Source organism: Triturus cristatus, chromosome 9 (genome assembly GCF_964204655.1).
Source record: "Triturus cristatus chromosome 9, aTriCri1.1, whole genome shotgun sequence".
NCBI classification, from domain to species: domain Eukaryota; kingdom Metazoa; phylum Chordata; class Amphibia; order Caudata; family Salamandridae; genus Triturus; species Triturus cristatus.
The window spans coordinates 885,189,219-885,209,329 of record NC_140592.1 but is presented as its reverse complement, the minus strand read 5'-3'; the positions used below and the strand labels follow the sequence as shown (position 1 = coordinate 885,209,329).

General features: G+C 47.9%; 1 protein-coding gene across 6 annotated transcripts in view; it reads left to right on the top strand.

The window, feature by feature from the left end:
• The window catches only part of CCNK (cyclin K), a 426,168-nt gene that overhangs the window by 217,101 nt on the left and 188,956 nt on the right, over positions 1-20,111 (top strand). For all 6 annotated transcript variants that reach the window (XM_085626423.1, XM_085626425.1, XM_085626421.1 and 3 more), the window contains one exon: positions 19,080-19,339. In XM_085626423.1, the coding sequence (XP_085482549.1) occupies positions 19,080-19,339 (260 nt within the window). The remainder of the gene's footprint in view (positions 1-19,079; positions 19,340-20,111) is intronic.

Sequence of the window (20,111 nt, the reverse complement as noted above, 5' to 3'; positions counted from 1 at the left end):
ATCTGAACTAACTATAACGGGGGAATTTCATTGGTTTTTTACGAGTGAAATGTCCAGCTAACTAGAACGTGTGTGAAACCTATGGTTTTTTAAGTGAATTTGTAAGGTTTTTTAAATGCTAAGTTATATATGTTTTATTATATTTTTTATATATTTATTTTACAATAAGCTACCTATGTATATAGTTATAGATTGACTGTATCCTGTAATATGGAATGGCTCGTTTAAAATGTTTTCACGGTGCGCGCACCCCGCGATTAAAAAAAATAAAAAAATAAAAAAAAAAGTTTTTTTCACCCTTCGGGGTCCTTCAGGGACCCCCTGACAAAGGCGAGGGGGTCAGGAACTCTCTACCCTGCCCCCTTTTCACGCTCTCCACCTTTCTTTTTTCACTGTCACACACAAAATGGCGGCCGACACTTCCTGATTTCGACCGATTCGAACGTTGACTGACATGAAACCACCAATCAGAATTACGCTCGCGCACGTTAAGGTGCACGCACCGTGCGCGCGCCTATAGATATGTTCGAGGCATATGAGCTGCAGATCACACACTGAGGATAAGATCGCCATCTGGTGTTGGGCTCGGATGATTGCAGGTTGTTGTTGTCTTCGGAAGAAGCCTTTGGTCACGAGGTTGGTGACTCCTCCCCTGGACAACAGTGCGCATGGGCATCCACTCCATCGTCAGATTGTTTTTTTCCGGCATTGGGTTCGGATGAACTTTTTTCCGCTCCAGCAGAAAACTTCCAGCAATCCATTTAACTCTTTAATCTTCATTCCATCGACGTCGACATCAACTCGGACCGGTTCCGGAAGCGGATGATGGACAGGACACCCTTCAAAAAATGCCCCCAGTGTGGAGCGAAGTTCCCCCACAGTGACCACCACGAGGTTTGTAACCTCTGCCTGTCGCCGGAACACAACTAATCGACCTGTCCAGCTTGTGCCGCTTTCCGTTCGAAGAAGACCCTCCGGGACCGAAGAGCTCGACGCCATATTATGGCCAAACCAGCTCCAGAACCGGAGGACATCTTTGCTCAAGATGTTCCTGAAGATGACACCGAAGATCTCGATCGTGTCCGAGGCCGACGATTCCGATGACCTCATCACTCCAGGGCAGCGTGTGAGTACCACCCCCCCTGCCCCTGCCCCATCCAAAAAGACAGTGGTCAAGACTCCGCCAGCTGGGCCCAGTCGCGACCGGAAATCCTCTTCAGAAGCCCCGCCCTCGGGCCCGGCTCCGAAGACATCTAAGCCTGTAGGTGGCTCGGGCTCGAGCAAACCTAATGTGATTGTGCCTTTAACACCCTCGGCACCAAAAAAACCACTGTCGGCACCGAAACAGGCTTCAAGACCGAAATCTCCTTCGGCATCGAAACGTTCCTCGGCACCGAAGTCTCCACCGGCGCCGAAACGTTCTTCGACATCGATGCCTAAAAGTCCTTCGGCACCGAAAAATCCATCGGCACCGAAAAATCCATCGGCACCGAAAAATCCATCGGCACCGAAAAATCCATCGGCACCGAAAAATCCATCGGCACCGAAAAATCCATCGGCACCGAAAAATCCTTCGGCACCGAAACATCCTTCGGCACCGAAAACTTCATCGGCACCGAAAACTACGTCCACACCGAAAAAAGCTCATAAAGACCCGAAACGGCCGTCGCCGCCACCACCTTCGGAGCCAGATGAACTTTTTCGTTCAGATCCTACTCAAAAGCGGATCTACATCAATCCCGACACTGGACATGTGACTGCCGTCCCATATAAAAAGCGGAAGCTGGACATCACACCTCCCCCAGCTCCCATACGGAAAAAGGACTGTGCCACTTCACCACTTCGTCCTTCCTCTCCTGTATTACCTCCTAACCCGTCCCCCCCCCCCCCCCCCCCCCCTCCTCTACCCTTACCTTTACCATCTCCCTATCATTCACCTCCTCCACAGGATGATAATGATGACTTGGGGGGGAGGGGCGGACCCTGATTTATTTAATGATCCTGTTGATCCACACGACCCTTTTACATTTCCAGGCACAGCACCAGTAGATGACTGGTCTTATCCAATGCCTGACATGCCTGACCCCACTACCTACCCCTCCAAGCCCTCCCCTCCTGATGACCATTTGGGGTTTGGCCAACTAATAAATAGGGCAGCAACATTCCATGGTGTCACTATGCACACAGACCCCCTTGAAGAGGACTTTCTCCTCGATACTTTTGAGCAGTCACAAAAAACTGTTCACATACTGCCCATGATTAAAGGGGTTATAAAACATGCCACTGACGTCTTTAAAGACCCTGTTCGAGCGAGGGTTCTCAACCCCCGCATCGAAAAAAAGTACCGACCAGCCCCGCAGGACCCTGCATACATTAAAGCCAAGCTCCCTTTAGACTCCTTGGTCGTATCAAATGCCAGGAAGCGCGTTAACTCACAGACAACTGGAGAAACGCCCCCCCCCCCCCCCCCAGACAAGGAGTCTAAGCTTTTAGAGGCCTCAGGCAAACGAGTCGCTGCATAGGCGGCGAACCACTGGCATATTGCCAATACCCAGGCCCTGTTAGCCCGGTATGACAGGGCGCATTATGACCAACTTGAGGACCTTATGCAACACCTGCCTGATCCCTTTAAATCCCAGGCCGCTGACCTCATTCAAGAAGGCAAGTTAATATCTAATGCCTCCATTAAATGCGCCTTAGATGCGGCAGACACTGCTTCTCGGGCGGTCAATACTAGCGTCTTACTCAGACGACATGCCTGGCTCCGTATTTCCGGTTTTAAACCGGAGGTTCAAACCGCAATTCTAGCGCAACCTTTCAACCAAGAGCAGTTATTTGGCCCTGCAGTGGACACTGCATTAGAAAAGATGAAAAAGGATAATGAGACTGCAAAGTCCATGGGAGCACTGCAGTCTCCTCAAAACTGGGGTTCCTTTCGTCGCTCCTTTTATAGAGGAGGCTCCAAAAACACGGCAACTGAGACCACGTCCACCTTTAAAATATCTGGACAAACATCCCCTAACAGAGGATATTTCCGAGGAGGTTATAGGGGAAACAATAACAAAGGTCGAGGGCGGGGCAACAACAACAACACCCGCACCTCCTCAGCCACCAAACAGTGACTTGCCACCACTCCCCCCAGACCATTCCACTCCGGTCGGGGGGCGACTCCAACAATTCATACCTGTCTGGACTTCCATCACCACAGACAGATGGGTAAGACAAATTATCCAGTCTGGCTACTGCCTAGAACTCATACAATCCCCCCCAAACATACCACCCAAACAACGTCCAATGTCCTCACATCATCTCTCTCTCCTCAAACAAGAAGTTCAATCCCTGTTACAAAAACATGCGATAGAACCAGTCCCTCTTCAACATCAGGGAACAGGGGTGTATTCTCTATACTTCCTCATTCCCAAAAAGGACAAAACATTACGGCCCATACTGGATCTCAGACTGCAAAACCAGTATATACATTCAGATCATTTTCATATGACCACCCTCCAACAAGTCCTCCCACTGTTACAACAGGGAGACTTCCTTGCCACATTGGACCTCAAGGACGCGTACTTTCACATCCCTATGCATCCCGCTCACAGAAAATATCTACGATTTGTGGTAGATGGGCAACACTATCAATTTACAGTTCTCCCATTCGGAGTAACAACAGCACCCAGTGTTCACCAAGTGCTTAGCAGTCGTGGCAGCGCACCTCAGAAGACAACAGATCCATGTCTTCCCCTATCTGGACGATTGGCTCATAAAAGCCAATACTCACCAAAAATGCGTTCTCCACACTCACCGCACGATTCAAACTCTCCACAATTTGGGATTCACTATCAACTACCCTGTTAGACCTGTCAGCCCTTTGGGTGGTCCCTCCTCATCATTATTTATTTTGTCCCACTTTTGCCTCAAACCCTGTTAGTATTTTTTTCCTTTTTGGGAACCACCAGACTTTTTAGTATTGATGCAGATTCAGGGAGCCATTTTATCTACCCCTGGAACTTCTGTCTGAGGGCCTGGAGCACAAAATGGTGGCCACCTGTGACATCATCAGAACCCACTGGAACCTACTAGAACCTTCTGCAACATTCTGGAACCCTGTGACAGTTGGAGGCGGTTTGGAATGTTGGGAAGCTAAGCCAGGGTTGACAGTTGGAGTTGGCAGTTGGCACCTGACTGGTGAAGAGAGAGCAGCAGAAACCTGAAGGAGGAAGGAGTGAGGCAGCAGGGGTGGAAACTTGTGCCTGGAGTGGGGTCCATAAACCCACCCTTGATACTAGTCCCTACTGACTGAGCCCAGCCTGGAGCCCTGTATGGGGAAAAAGCAAGAAAAACCATCTTAAGGACCTGGACAGCAGGAACAGGCCTTAGAAGTAAAGAAAAGCAAGAATCTGACCTGTTTATTGGTTTCCCTGGAGTCCGACGTCGAAGCCTGAGACCTGGAGCCCGAGATGGAGAAGCGGCGCTGACTGGAAATCAGACGTCGTACCCGGAGCCGCCAGAGGTCGAGAGAGGGCGCCGACGGAGGTCGTGGAGAGTACCAGAGGTCGAGGAGGAAGACACCTGAGGTCAAGTGATCGGCGTCGACGGGGGAGTGAAGTCCGCCCTCCGGAGTCTCCGGAGACCGAGGTGAAGCGTGCCGGAGGTCGGGAGTGGAGATCGCACTCCGGAGTCGCCGGAACCTGAAGAGAATCGTGCCGGAGGTCGGGAGTGGAGGTCGCACTCCGGAGCCGACGGAAGTCGACATCGAGCCAAGACAGCCCGACGTCATCGAACCGGAGGTCGACATCGAGCCGAGGCCGCCGACATCGAACCGGAGCTGCCCGAAGTCGACATCGAGCCAAGACAGCCCGACGTCATCGAACCGGAGGTCGACATCGAGCCGAGGCCGCCGACATCGAACCGGAACCGCCTACCGGCGTCGTCAAGAACTGACATTGTGCCGAGGCCGCCGACATCGAACCGGAACCGCCTCACGGCGTCGACACGACTCCAGCGGCGTCGGACCTTCATAAAAAGGGCAGTAAGTGGAGTAGAGGGCGCCTAAGGCCCTGTGGAGCTCTAAGAGACCATCCTAAGGGATAAAGAGGTGTTAGAACCAGCCTGGAAGTGCCAGGGGTGGACTGAGACTGATATAGTGACCTGTGTGAGGGGTTGTGTAGTTTGGGAGAGCCAGATTCCTAGATTACCCTTGATCTACCTCAGTTTTAGCCTCAGCCTTACCCAAGCTAGGTGAGACACCCTCAGGCCATCCACCTAACCACAAGCTGTGACTGGGCCAAATCAGCCCATAGTATTTTAAATGTGATCTGATTTTACAAATGTCATTGTTGGCTGGTATTATTTATTGAGGGTACCGTATTTATTGTATTTATCTAAGTTATTCCTGTAATGTATTTATTGTCCTGAGCTAACTTATTCCTGTACAGTATTTATTCCCTCGCAGTATTTATTTGACCTGATCCTATTTATTGCACCTGTAAAGTGTTACTATTTATTTGACCTGCACTTTTTAAGGAGAAGCTTGTGTACTGTGATTGTATTATTATTTATTGAATCAGCAACTAAGAGAAAAGAAGATAAACACAGAGATATTTTCATAATTTTTAAGGTGTAGTGTCGTTTTTGGAACGGATGCACGCATGGTTATTGTGTGGGTATAGCGTATGCTTAACACGGTGCCTGACCCCTGACCACTCTAGCCAAGCTACCACTGTGTATGTCTGGAAAGACCCCAGTACCACCACCCTTTCCGGTGTGGGAGTGGGGTTTTTCTAACACCCCAAATCCCATCTACAACCTTCCCACTTCGATCAGTATCTAGGAGCAACCATAGATACCTCCAAAGCCATTGCTTATCCCAGCACTGCCAGGATAGCCAGTATACAAAATCTCATCTCTCAATTTCAAACTCATCCTTCTCTTCCAGCAAAAGTGTTCATGCAGCTCCTAGGCATGATGGCGTCATGCATCTCCATAGTCCCACACGCACGACTTCAAATGCGTCCCTTACAGGAATGTCTAGCACAACAGTGGAACCAAGCTCACGGACAACTTACCGATCTGGTGTTGGTGGACAGTCGCTCACTTCGCTCACTAAAATGGTGGAACACCATCAACCTGTCCAAAGGGCGACCGTTCTTAGAGCCTCTTCCACAAGTTGTGCTAACTACCGACGCATCTCTCAGAGGGTGGGGAGCCCACCTCCTTCACCATACCACTCAGGGCAGATGGACCAGTCAACAGAAACTGCTCCACATCAACCACCTGGAACTCTTAGCAGTGTTCCTAGCACTAAAATCCTTTCAGGTTCACCTAAAGAACAAAACTGTCCTCATACGCACAGACAACATGACGACAATGTATTATATACAGAAACAGGGAGGGACACATTCTCTCCAACTGTCCCAACTGGCACAGCAAATCTGGAGATGGGCAATTCCCCAGAACATCTACCTGTTAGCAGAACATCTCCCAGGGATCCACAATCAAGTGGCCGACCTCCTAAGTCGCCACACACAGCAGATCCACGAATGGGAACTACACCCCAAAGTTCTACTCCCCTTCTTCCAAAAAATGGGGACAACCAGACATAGACCTGTTCGCCACTCCCGAAAACACAAAATGCCCAACCTTCGCCGCCAGGTTTCCACACCCACAGTCGAAGGGCAATGCCCTATGGATGAACTGGTCAGGCAGATTTGCGTACGCTTTTCCGCCTCTCCCACTAGTTCCATTTGTGGTACGCAAACTGAAACAGTCACTAACACTAATACTAGTGGCTCCCACTTGGGCACGTCAACCGTGGTTCACCACACTTCTGGAACTGTCTTTAGTTCCACATCAAAGGCTACGCCTCTCCCCGGATCTATTAACCCAGAACCATGGAGAAATCAGACACCCAGATCCTCAAACACTGAACCTAGTGATCTGGCTCCTGAGGTCTTAGAGTTCGGATACCTCAATCTCCCTCCAGACTGTATGAATATCATAAAGGAAGCCAGACGACCTACTACTAGAGCGTGTTATGCCGCTAAATGGAAACGATTTGCCATCTACTGCGCTAATAATAACATACATCCATTGGATGCTTCCATCCAAAACATTTGCTATCTACTACACTTGCAAAGATGCAATCTAGCGTATTCCTCTATACGTTTACACCTAGCAGCCTTGGCAGCCTACTTGCAAAATAGGCAACACCTGTCCCTTTTTAAGGTACCAGCCATCAAAGCGTTTATGGAAGGTCTCAAAAGAATTCTTCCCCCAAGATTACCACCTGCCCCAGTGTGGAATCTCAATGTGGTTCTTACAAGTCTCATGGGTCCCCCATTTGAACCTATGCACAAATGTGAATTACAATTCCTAACATGGAAGGTAGCTTTCCTTATCGCAATCACTTCCCTACGCAGAGTAAGTGAACTACAAGCCCTTACACTAGAGGAACCTTTCTTACAACTACACCGTAACAAAGTGGTTCTTAGGACAAACCCTAAATTTCTTCCAAAAGTGATTTCCCCTTTCCACCTTAACCAATCAGTAGAGCTACCAGTCTTTTTCCCAAACCCAGACTCCGTAGCTGAAAGGGCCCTACATACCTTAGATGTCAAAAGAGCCTTGCTTTATTACATCGACAGGACAAAACCTTTTCGAAAGACAAAACAACTCTTTGTTGCTTTCGCACCACCACATAAAGGCAATCCAATCTCCAAATCAGGTATAGCCCGGTGGATAGTTAAATGCATCCAAATATGCTACCTAAAGGCTAAACGTACACTTACAGTTCCCCCTAGGGCGCACTCCACGCGTAAAATAGGGGCTTCTATGGCCTTCTTAGGTAACATTCCCTTAGAAGACATTTGCAAGGCAGCCACGTGGTCTACCACGCATACCTTCACTAAACACTACTGTGTTGACGTGCAGGCCAAACAACAGGCCTCAGTGGGCCAGGCTGTCCTAAAAACTTTATTTCAAGCTGCTGCAACGGATACAGGCGACCACCGCTAAGGGGAGGCACTGCTGTATAATCTATCCTCAGTGTGTGATCTGCAGCTCATATGCCTCGAACGGAATATGCTACTTACCAGTATGCATCTGTTCTTGGCATGTAGAGCTGCAGAGTCACACACGCCCGCCCGCCTCCCCGGGACCTGTATCTGTTCCAGCATCCGTCTTACTTAGACATTACACATAGACATCCTTTCTTTCATTCCTATACACTCCATCTTTTCCCATCATGGCGAAAAAACAATCTGACGATGGAGTGGATGCCCATGCGCACTGTTGTCCAGGGGAGGAGTCACCAACCTCGTGACCAAAGGCTTCTTCCGAAGACAACAACAACCTGCAATCATCCGAGCCCAACACCAGATGGCGATCTTATCCTCAGTGTGTGACTCTGCAGCTCTACATGCCAAGAACAGATGCATACTGGTAAGTAGCATATTCCTTATGTACTTTTAACTGCAATTTTCTCAGGAACTACTGAACAGATTGACACCATATATGCAAAAGGCACATGCCTGACCTGAGGACTACCTCTTTGCCAAATTTCAAGTAATTCTGTTCAGCCGTTCGGGCTGTACCTTCGACTAAAGGTCTTATGGGAAAATGCATGGGGAAAATGCGTTTTGGGACCCCCCTTTTTTCTCAGCCCCTGCTAGACGAATCACCCCGAGACTCTCAGGGTAGGAGCTGAGCGGAGCGCCCCATTAGTTTTGAAAATTTCGCGAGGATTCGTCAACCGGCGCCAAAGTTATTCAAAATAGAATTTTCAGATTTCCTATGGAAACTCGGTCCTAACTATAACTATCTACTGGCGACCGCCAGTAGATTATATATATATATGTGTGTATATATATATGTGTATATATGTATGTAAAGAAGTCTCCTTTGAACGGATTTTAACCAAATATAATATTTTTGTTCTGATGGATACATCTGCCAGTGGATTCCTCACCTTGTGAATATCCCCTGCGCCAGCATTCCAGGGAACTTTTCTTTCCCAGCACTCCACATCGACGTGGGCGACGTCACAATGCATCGGCTCCGCTCGCGACTCCGTACGACGTCACCGGAGCCATAAGAAGCCCAAGTCGGCGTGATGACGTCGGTTCCCTTTTTTCCGCGCCGTCGACGCGCAACGTTTTTTTTCCAGTGCTCTCTAGCTACTTTGTAGTTTAGCTGTGTTACTGTTTAAAATTCTGTATGTCTTCGATGAGGTAGTCGGGCTTTAAGCCCTGTAGGGAATGTGGAGGTCTGATGTCCATGACTGATCCGCGTCAAGACTGCTTGTGGTGCCTTTCTTCGGACCACGATGTAGAAGATTGTGCGTGCTGTAGGAGGATGAATCCTAAGGCGCTGAATGAGAGTAAGACTAAGCTCTTTATGAAGAAGATCGGTGAGGAGAAGAGAGGGAGAAAAAAAGAGAAGTCGAGGCGGGAGTCGTCGACTTCGAGGTAGTCGAAGAAGCATCACAAAAAGAGAAAGCATTCTTCTCGACGTCGGTCCTCGAAGTCCAGGAAGTCGAGGTCGACTTCGCCCCGTCGGCGTCGAAGCAAGGACTTGTCACCTTCTCCTTCGAAGTCTCAGAGGTTCTCCTTCGCCGAAGCGGGCTCCAGCTCAGTCCCCGACGCAGTCACCGGCTCCGTCTAAGGCATCGACTCCAGTTCGAGTGGAGTCGGAGGTCTCTATGGATGAACAAGAACAGGAAGAGCCTGCTCCGGTGCCTGATGAATCTGCGGCTCCGGTGGAAGACACTGCGGAGCCGTCGCCGGAGACTCCACAAAGGGATACAGGGTCTGTTCCTTATCATCAATTCCCGGCTCCAGGTACCGATTCGACACATTTTCTGAATGCCATGTATGGTATATTTAATAGGGCGGCCTTCCCATCCGGAGCACCAACTGGTCCCGTGGGTCTGATGGCGTATACGCTAGGGGTGCCGCAGCATTATGTTCAGGCCCCCTTTTTGCCCATTATGCCGATGGCGCCTTCGTGGCAGTTTCCGGTGCCGTCTGGGAATCCGACATGACTTCGGATGGACCATCAGACTTCGGAACCTTCTTCGACGCCGCGACAGACTCCATCGGCGCCGCCGACTCCACCTATGGCGCCGCCGACTCCACCTATGGCGCCGCCGACTCCACCTATGGCGCCGCCGACTCCACCTATGGCGCCGCCGACTCCACCTATGGCGCCGCCGACTCCACCTATGGCGCCGCCGACTCCACCTATGGCGCCGCCGACTCCACCTATGGCGCCGCCGACTCCACCTATGGCGCCGCCGACTCCACCTATGGCGCCGCCGACTCCACCTATGGCGCCGCCGACTCCACCTATGGCGCCGCCGACTCCGGTACCTCACCGACGCCGCGTACGACGTCGACGACGCCGGCTCCCCAGATTCGATCGAGAAGGGAGGCCCAGAGGGTTTTGGAGGAAGGAAGATAAAGAGCAGAGGTGGAAGAAGGTGAAGTCGACTCTTCTTCGGATGAGTTTGAGGGAATTGAAGAAGCAAGTGATTTGGATACAACTCCAGAGTGGGAGCATACTTCTGCTAGATCTTCTCCACCTCAGGAATTGGCGCCCTATCATGTGGTGATTAAGAAGGCCGCAGATCTCTTAGATTTGCAGCTGCCCTCTGTGGAGTACAAATCAAACTTACTTACGGAGGTGTTGCATTCTCCGTCATCAGCTTCGGAGCCTTTGTTGCCTTTCAATGAGGCCATCTTGGAGCCGGTCTTGGAGGTGTGGAACAAACCTCTTTCATCTCCGGCGGTTTCCAGACAGGTGGCAAGAAGGTACAGGGTTGCACCAGGGGATCCTGATTTTTTTTGTCTACACATCCATCTCCGGAGAGCCTAGTTGTGCAGGCTTCTTGTTCAAAACATGCTTCAGGTGCTTTCCCTCAGTCTCCAGCTGATAGGGAGTCCAAGAAAATTGATCAGGCGGCCAAAAAGTCCTTCTCCTCAGGAAGTATGGCGCTGAAATCATCTAATGCCACATGCCTGCTGGGGCGTTATGTTCATGCCTTGATGGACTCTATTAAATCTTTGGCCCCTAAGTTGCCTGAGGGGGATAAGTCGTCCTTCTTGGAGGTTGTTGCGGTCACTCAGGCAGCTGCCAGACAGGTGATCCAGTCAGGGCTGGATACGGCGGACTCTGTGGCGAGGATTATGGGGTCGTTTATAGCCGCAAGAAGGCAGGCTTGGCTCCGTTCCTCTGGATTCTCGGCGGATGTTCAGGCCACGTTGGTTGATCTGCCATTCGATGGACAGAAACTGTTTGGGGAGAAAGCAGACTCTGCCCTTCAACGATTTAAGGACAGCAGATTGACGGCAAAGTCCTTGGGTCTGCAGGCTCCTGCTAGGGGTTCAGCTTTTCCGAAGTTCAGGGGTTTCGGAAGAACATCCTTTCGCTCCTTCTGACAGCCCCAACAGCAGCAGCAGCAACAACAGAATCCCCTCTATAGGTCCTATAGAGGGAAGCAAAGGGGTCGGAGAGGTTCTGGTCGCAACCCCTCTTCTTCCTCCTCCCCTTCTGCTCCCAATGAGGCTTCAGGGAAGCAGCCCTAGATCCTCCATTCCGGGTCATGTAAGTCCTGTGGGGAGTCGGGTGTCCTACTTTCTACGGGGTTGGAAATCTATTACAACAGACCTTTGGGTTTTGAACCTCGTAGAGACTGGGTACACCCTTCCCTTTCGGGAGTTTCCTCCCCCTTACCCTCCTTGCCATGGTTATTGCTCGGAAGACCATCTGCTTCTCCTACGGAAAGAGGTTCTAGCCTTGCTTCAGAAGGGTGCAATAGAGGTGGTTCCGGAGCAGGAAAGGGGTCAGGGATGCTACTCCCGGTATTTCTTGATTCCCAAAAAGGACGGCAGATTGCGTCTGATTCTGGACCTCAGAATCTTGAACTTTTAACTGAAACAGGAGAAATTCAAGATGCTGACCCTTGCGCAGGTTCTTAAAGCGTTGCAGCAAGGAGACTGGATGGTGTCGCTCGACTTGCAGGACGCGTACTTCCATGTCCCAATCCTGAAGTCGCACAGGAAGTATCTCCGTTTTACGGTTGGGTCGCAACACTACCAGTTTGCGGTCCTCCCGTTTGGTCTTACTACCGCACCTCTAGTCTTCACAAAGGTGATGGCAGTGGTAGCTGCTCATCTCAGGAGGTCGGGGATTCCGGTTTTCCCCTACCTGGACGACTGGCTTCTGAAGGCAGAGTCCCCAGAGATGGTGCAGCGTCATCTGCGGGTAACATCTCAGCTGTTATACGACTTGGGTTTCTCGATCAATGTGCCCAAATCTCACCTGGTGCCCTCTCAACGCGGCCTGTTCATAGGGGCGGTACTGGACACTACTGTGTGTCGGGCATTCCCTCCTCCTCAAAGTATTCTCGACATTCAGGAAATGGTCCCTTTATTACACAATGGAGCGGTTGTTCCAGTTCGGAAGGTCCTTCGCCTGCTCGGTCTGTTCGCCTCCTGCATACTGTTGGTCAACCATGCACGCTGGCACATGAGGGCGCTCCAGTGGTGCCTCCGCAGGCAGTGGTATCAGCACAATGGAGATCTCAGGGAGTCGATCAGGATCTCTGGAGAAGCTGCAGCGGATCTATCTTGGTGGAGGGCAATCTGTCCCAAGGAAAGCCCTTCCATCTTCCTCCATCGGTGGCCACAGTGATTACGGATGCATCCACCCTAGGGTGGGGTGCTCATCTGGGGGATCAGGAGATCAAGGGTCTTTGGTCTCCAGAGGAGAAGTTGCTTCACATCAACCTTCTGGAATTGCGGGCGATTCGTTTGGCACTCAAGGCCTTCCTACCTTCCTTTCGCGGTCAGTCTGTTCAAGTCCTGAGGGACAACACTACCGCGATGTGGTATGTCAACAAGCAGGGAGGAGTGGGGTCGCGTTGTCTCTGCAGAGAGGCTCTGCGTCTCTGGTCCTGGGCTCAGGACCATCCGATTTGTCTGGTGGCAAATCATCTGGCCGTGGTGCTGAACGTGCGTGCAGACAGTCTCAGTCGACAGTTCTCCGCCGACCACGAGTGGAGGCTCCATCCGGAGGTGGTTCGTCACGTTTTTTCGGACGTGGGGAATCCCTTGGGTGGACCTGTTCGCCACTTGCGAGGACGCGCACTGCCCGTTGTTTTGCAGTCTCCAGTATCCGATGCAGGGGGCGTTGGGGGATGCGTTTCAGTTGAGTTGGGGCTCACAACTCCTTTACGCGTTTCCTCCCATACCCTTGATTCCTCGGGTTCTGAGGAAGGTTTGCCAAGACCGGGCCCAAGTTATATTGGTAGCCCCGGATTGGCCAAGAAGGGTGTGGTAAACAGATCTTCTCCACCTCTCCTCGTGCCCTCCGCTCCGTCTCCCTCTGAGGGCAGATCTCCTCTCGCAGTCGGAGGTGCAGGTTCTACACCCCCACCTCCAGAGCTTACACCTTCATGCCTGGAGATTGAACGGGGCAACCTGAGTTCCTTCTCTCTCCCGCCAGATGTGGTGGATGTTATTTTATCTGCCAGGCGACACTCCACCAAGTACATTTACTCCTACCGGTGGTCCAAGTTTGTAAAATGGTGTGGAGAGAGATCCATTGACCCTTTAAAAGCACATCTTTCGGAGGTGCTCCAGTTTGCCCTTTCCTTGGCTCAGCAGGGCTGTGCTGTGGCTACGGTCAAGGGCTATCTTTCGGCCTTATCGGCTTTTCTATGCCTTCCTGATCAACCGTCGCTATTTAAATCTCCGGTTGTCCTGAGGTTTATTAAGGGCCTTACAAACATGTTTCCTCCCACTCCTTTTGTAATGCCTCAGTGGGACCTTAATCTTGTTTTAACCTTTCTGATGGGGTCCCCATTTGAGCCTCTACATAGCTGTCTGTTGAGGCTGTTGTCCTTTAAGGTGGTTTTTCTTGTAGCCATAACCTCTGCAAGGAGGGTGAGTGAACTCCAAGCTCTTAGTTCTAAACCCCCTTTTCTCACATTACATGCTGAAAGGATGGTTCTTAGGACCAGGGCTGGTTTCCTGCCAAAAGTTGTTACTCCGTTCCATTTGGGGCAGTCTGTTACTCTCCCTGTTTTTTATCCTCCTTCACATCCTTCCAAAGAGGAGGAAAGACTCCATCGCCTGGACCCGAAGAGTGCTGTGAGTTTTTATCTGGACAGGACTAAAGACTTTCGTCTTGATGATCAACTCTTCATTGGCTACGTTGGTCATTCGAAGGGTAAAGCGGTGTATAAGCGCACGCTATCGAGATGGATCATCCTTGCTATCAAGATCTGCTACGCCTTGGCTGGTAAGACTCCTCCTGAGGGCATTAGAGCTCATTCAACTAGAGCTAAGTCATCTACATCTGCTTTGGCCCGGGGTGTTCCTGTGGCAGATATTTGTAAGGCCGCGACTTGGGCCTCTCTCCATACTTTCGCAAAGCATTATTGCTTGGACTCAGAGATGAGGAGGGAGGGCCACTTTGCGCGCTCTGTGTTGCAAGACTTTCTGGTATAGGAAGGTGGACACCCTCCTCCGGGAGTGGGGACTGCTGTGGGAATCTATTCACAAGGTGAGTAATCCACTGGCAGATGTATCCATCAGAAGAACAAGTTACTTACCTTCGGTAACGCTTTTTCTGGTGGATACAGTATCTGCCTGTGGATTCCTCACTGACCCACCCGCCTCCCCGTTGTCTACCTTTGTATACCATGAAAGAGGTCTTGTTGGAATGTTTTGATACTTTCTTGTACATTTGTAGGAAATGCTTGTTTGTTTAGCATTCCTTTTCTTTGTATGCTATGTATATGTGTTGGTACACTGTATACTGTGTATACTTGGAGTTGTCGTTGGTTCACCTGTTCGCCTCGAAGTCTCGGAAAAAATGGGTGGAACTGACGTCATCACGCCGAGGTGGGCTTCTTATGGCTCCAGTGACGTTGTACGGAGTCGCGAGCGGAGCCGATGCATTGTGACGTCGGCCACGTCGACGTGGAGTGCTGGGAAAGAAAAGTTCCGTGGAATGCTGGCGCAGGGGATATTCACAAGGTGAGGAATCCACAGGCAGATACTGTATCCACCAGAAAAAGCATTACCGAAGGTAAGTAACTTGTTCTTTACTCTACACACATTTTATGGTCTTTTTAGGTGTCTTTTAGAAATCATAAGATTATTGTTAAAGGCTTTTTCCAATGAATCTAGATGATTTGCATTTGTTTGCACATATTTTTTGCACTATGTATTAATCACTAACTTTTTACTAGGGGTTTTATTTTATGGCACAATGACATAACACATAAGCACCACTTATTACCATCTAGCCAATACATTTAGGGATAAAATGATATAGACGTGATATTTAAATCACAATTGTGAGTTCGGCAATATTTGCACTTCCGTTTTTTATGTCTTCCATTTTATCAACTTTAATCTATTTTACCAAAACTGGAATTATAGTTTTTATAAGTATTTACATGGGTGATAAATGTTATTTATACATATTTATTTATTTATGTATTCATGTATTTATCAGGATCTAACAAATGTTTGATTAAGATTTATCAGCATTGTGATGCTCAACAAACATGTAATCAATTTCTGCAGGTATACATATACTGTATTGCATTAATGATTCCTAAATTGTGGCCTAGGTATTTTACCGAGATGTAACAATACAAAAAAAAACCCTAAGGAAATAGGTAACTAGACACTTTAGGCACTGTCACTTTAACACAGACCGGAAGGAGAAGAAGAAAACACCGATAATGTGAAAAAAATCAAAGAAAAAAATGCATTTAAATAATCAGGTGACTTCATGGCGTGTCATGGCGTGTCATGGCGTCATGGCTGGCATACCTTGAGTGAATAAACGAAATCTTTGTATGCACTGAATTGCGGTCCGTGCTCCTTTCTTTCGACACGACAAACGCTTTCCAAGGCGAAGGAGTGCTTTTGAGATATATATATATACCTATAGTCTTTTGAACTGGGTATTGCTTTTGCTTTGATTCTTATGTACCTTGTATTATTCTGATATCACTGCTCACTACTCTTATTCAAGCATGTGAATCTATGAAAGACACCCCAATACTGGAGAAGAACAAAAGTTACTCACATGTAAACTGTGGTTTTCCAGTATTGGTGTCTTTCATAGATTCACATGCGACCCACCCACCTCCCCTCAGAGGCTCCAATCATGTATTTGACTATTATGTCACTCTTGTGCTACGAAAATCTGAGGGCCTGAGCCTCTGGGGAGAAGGTTCTAGAGGGTGCGGACGCCTGATTGGCTGGATTTTGGACTAAAACATAATGACAGTAATATGTCATATATGTGACAAGTTATCTATCCATAAAAACTCTATGGTTTTACTTTCTTTTATGCCTATTAGGCTTATGTTATTACTACAATGCTGTGTTATGTACCGTGGGACTCCCACTTTGACGACGGGGAATATTCAAGCATGTGAATCTTTGAAAGACACCAATACTGGAGAACCACAGTTTACAGGTAAGTAACTTTTGTTCTTCTACCTGACATTCCGCAAATGGCCTCATCAAACGCCGTGAGGCAGCAAGTCCGCTCCATCTCATATGAAAAGGATTGAGCCCTATTTCGTTACAACATCAACACTAAAGCACTGGACGAGTCCTATACTCCGGGGAAATCCCAACGACCTACGGGAAGCACTATCAGCCCAGGATTGCAGAAGAATTCTTTTCATGAGGCTCATTGCCCTGAAAATCTCGGACTTTAACTCAACATGGGCGCAAGAAGACGGAGCAGTCTCTTATTGACTATGCAACTATCAAATGGAATCCTGGCTTCATTTATTATGCTGCTGCTCTAAATTGGCCAGCGAATGATAAGGTTACTTTGCCTCATTTTTAGGGCCCATGACACTAGGTCCTGCAAGGAGACTTCGGACTGGTGTTTCTCAGAAACAAAAACCTACATCCTGGCAAGAGTGGGGAAGTTCACACACTCAATCAGACAGGCACTGAAGGTCCTGCCATGGCTTCCCCAGTCAAGAACAGGTAATAAACTGATACAAAAGAAGAGCCAAGCCCTCTCGTAGCCCGCCTGTGGGAAAATACACGGATTCCGATAAGGAAAAGCCTCCACCACGAGCGGCAAACTGACATCCAGTGGTGTTAAGTGCACACCTCCTTATCTGCACCTGCAAAGTCTTCATAGGAGTCCGCATTGCTAGCATTACAACTACTCGGCACAAGGCAATAGCACCTTACTCCGAACATCAAAAGACTAATATCTCACTGCCAGGCCGAAAACCACAAACCACAGCAGGGCACCCATAAATCCGCTAGGTGTTCATAAATGCACCACATTACAGCACTGTTGTGCCCAATCACTCGCTCTCAGAATTTCACAGACGGTTTAATGGACTGCAAGGAATTGGCAATCACCTCCTCAAATGGCAATGAAGAGACGTTCAGTTTTTGTTAACTGGGTTTTATTGAAATGCTTGTGTAACATGAAGTGAACCCCTTGCTCATCGACAGCAAGGGATTTCCCAACAAAAAGGTCAACAGCTGGAAGTATGGGACCAAGCAGACGAGGGGCTCGAGGGAGTGGGAGGCAAGAAAAGTGGGCTCAGATTTTTGTTGGTTTTACTGTAAAGATTTTAAATAATAGACAGTCCATAAATTTACTTACTTACATAATTCAGCAAAACCTGAGGAGTGAAGACAAAAAGTTAGGTGAATATCACTCCAAGGATGTCCAGTGTATCACAGTTTCTGGAGGGTTAGTAGACTTAATGTCTCACATTCCAAAGTGCTATAATTCTTCTCACTGAACCATTAAATAATTGTTAGTGTTTTCTAGCCCTAATCCTTGTTCTTTCGACTGACAAAGCCTTGTGCTCTAGAAACATCTAGGTTATGCAAAGTATATCTGTAAATTAAAAGCTCTTTAACATTGTTTTGCCTTATGGTCATTAGGTATGGAGGACTGCCAGGCAACGACAAAGCAACTTAGGCCATCAGTCATAAGAAACAGTCTTCTAAATATCAGAAACATTACAAAGCATGGAATTTCAATTTTCTAGACTTCGTTTGAGCTCATTTAGTCTGAAAAAAGGCAGCTAGCATGTTTCAAAGAGCTGTTAGCCCTTAAATTAAGCAGATTTAGCTTGACCAGTTGAGATAAGATAATTAAGAACTAAGTCCCAGAGACACAATACTCGGACCTGATTTATCGAGACTTTCAAATGAGTATTTTTAGAACCTCCTTTGATTAAACCATTTGCTTTAAGGATGTACAAGTTTGTCTGCTGCACAGCTCTCAATATTCATACAAGATTACTAACCAGTTTAGTGCTTGATTACAGTTGGAAAGTGCTTACCCACCTTGTAGCTCCCACTGCCCCAGTAGTCCTACAAAGAAGTGAGAAATAAAGTCTTGCAAACAGAGCAGTTCACCACAAATGCACTTGCCATCCAAACTCTTTCCACAAACTTGGGAGGAAAGGGTATCCATAATGTAGGTGCTAGATATAGTACGTAATAGATATTCTGATCAATTAGGCAAGCAACCAATATTGATTGTGACAAAAATACAAATTCAGAATACTGCACATCCACTCTCATCTAGGGGAAGTTGGGGAATTGGCAGCTGGCAAAGTGGCAATGCCCTAGAAGACCACCTGTCTCAAAGTAGAACAATGCTAATTTTAAATTGAAGTTGAATGGGTACCATTGTAGAATTCGAAGATGACTATCTTGTAAGATAATATTATTTGCTTCAAAGAAGTTTCTTTAGGATTGCCATAAACCTGAAGGAAGCAAACCTGGGCCATAATCTTTTTTTTAAATCAGATTGGTTTATCCTATCCATTTTTTGTCTTCTTGCATATTAATTGATTTATAAATGCCTGTTGTCTGTTATTTATTGGGACAGTCCCTGTTACTTTCTAATACTTTGCTTACTGAATAACGAGAAAGTGTAACCAGGAGACTGTAGAGGTTGTATTGTGCTGATACACCTTGCGAATATAGGCAAAGCCACATTTTTTTCATACTTTTCCCCAAGTGTATTTTACTCTGTCGGTTTTATTTCAGATATTTGCCACCAGATCCTGGATTTGTACTCTCAAGGAAAACAGCAGATGCCACACCATTCACATCATACACCTCCACTTCTCCAGACTCAGCAGGTTCCTCCCATTCAATCTCAGAAGTCAGCGCAGGTTTCAGAGCCACAGCAACCTCAGCAAAAGGAGTCACAGCAATCTTCACAGCAGCAAGTTGCGTTGCAAGCCCAGACATCAAAAAAACCTTCTCCACAATCCAGTCCTCCCCAGTCCACAAAGCGACCAGTGGTGCGTCAATCTTGATTACTTCATACTGTACCATTGTAACCATCACTTTATAGATGATTATTAATTTAAGTTTCTAAGTTGCTCCTACTCCTTCTTTCAAGACCATTTTGGGATAAGCACTCTCTACACTTGCTGTAAAGTATAACTATCAAGCCTCTTTCTGCTCCTCATCCCTTCCTGTCACCTCTATGATTTCTGCATGTCTATTTGTATCCTGTTTACCTACAACAGAGCACTGACTTGTATCAGATGGCAGATTGAAAAAAGATAAGGTGGGGTTTGGATTATAATGCACTCACTGAAAAGAGACAGTTACATAAATATGCTCTATCATAAACCTCATCCATTTTCCCCAACCTTTTGTCTTGAATATTCTCTTTGGGAAGCAAGTAGTTATTTTGCACAGCAAAGAAAACGTTTAGTATGCCCATTCGTGAACTGCCTTACTCTGACAAGGTCTCCCAAATAGCAATTATCATTTTCGCTAATATCCATATCTTTTTCCTTGCTGATGACCTTGTTTTAATGTCTTGCCCAGACAGCGCATGCGCTGTCTCAGCAAGTCATTTTGTTTACATGCTGTGCTGTCTGCCCATTGCTTACCATTGGTTGGCAGCTTTGTCACTCTAATTTGCCTGCTTCTTAATGGTCTGTATTTGGTAGGATCACCGTTTTTATTCATCTGCTTAACCCTCCCATGCAGCATGGTCGAAGTACATGTGTCCATCCTCATCTTTACCCCTGGGAGTTACTTTTTTCTTTATTTTTGAAC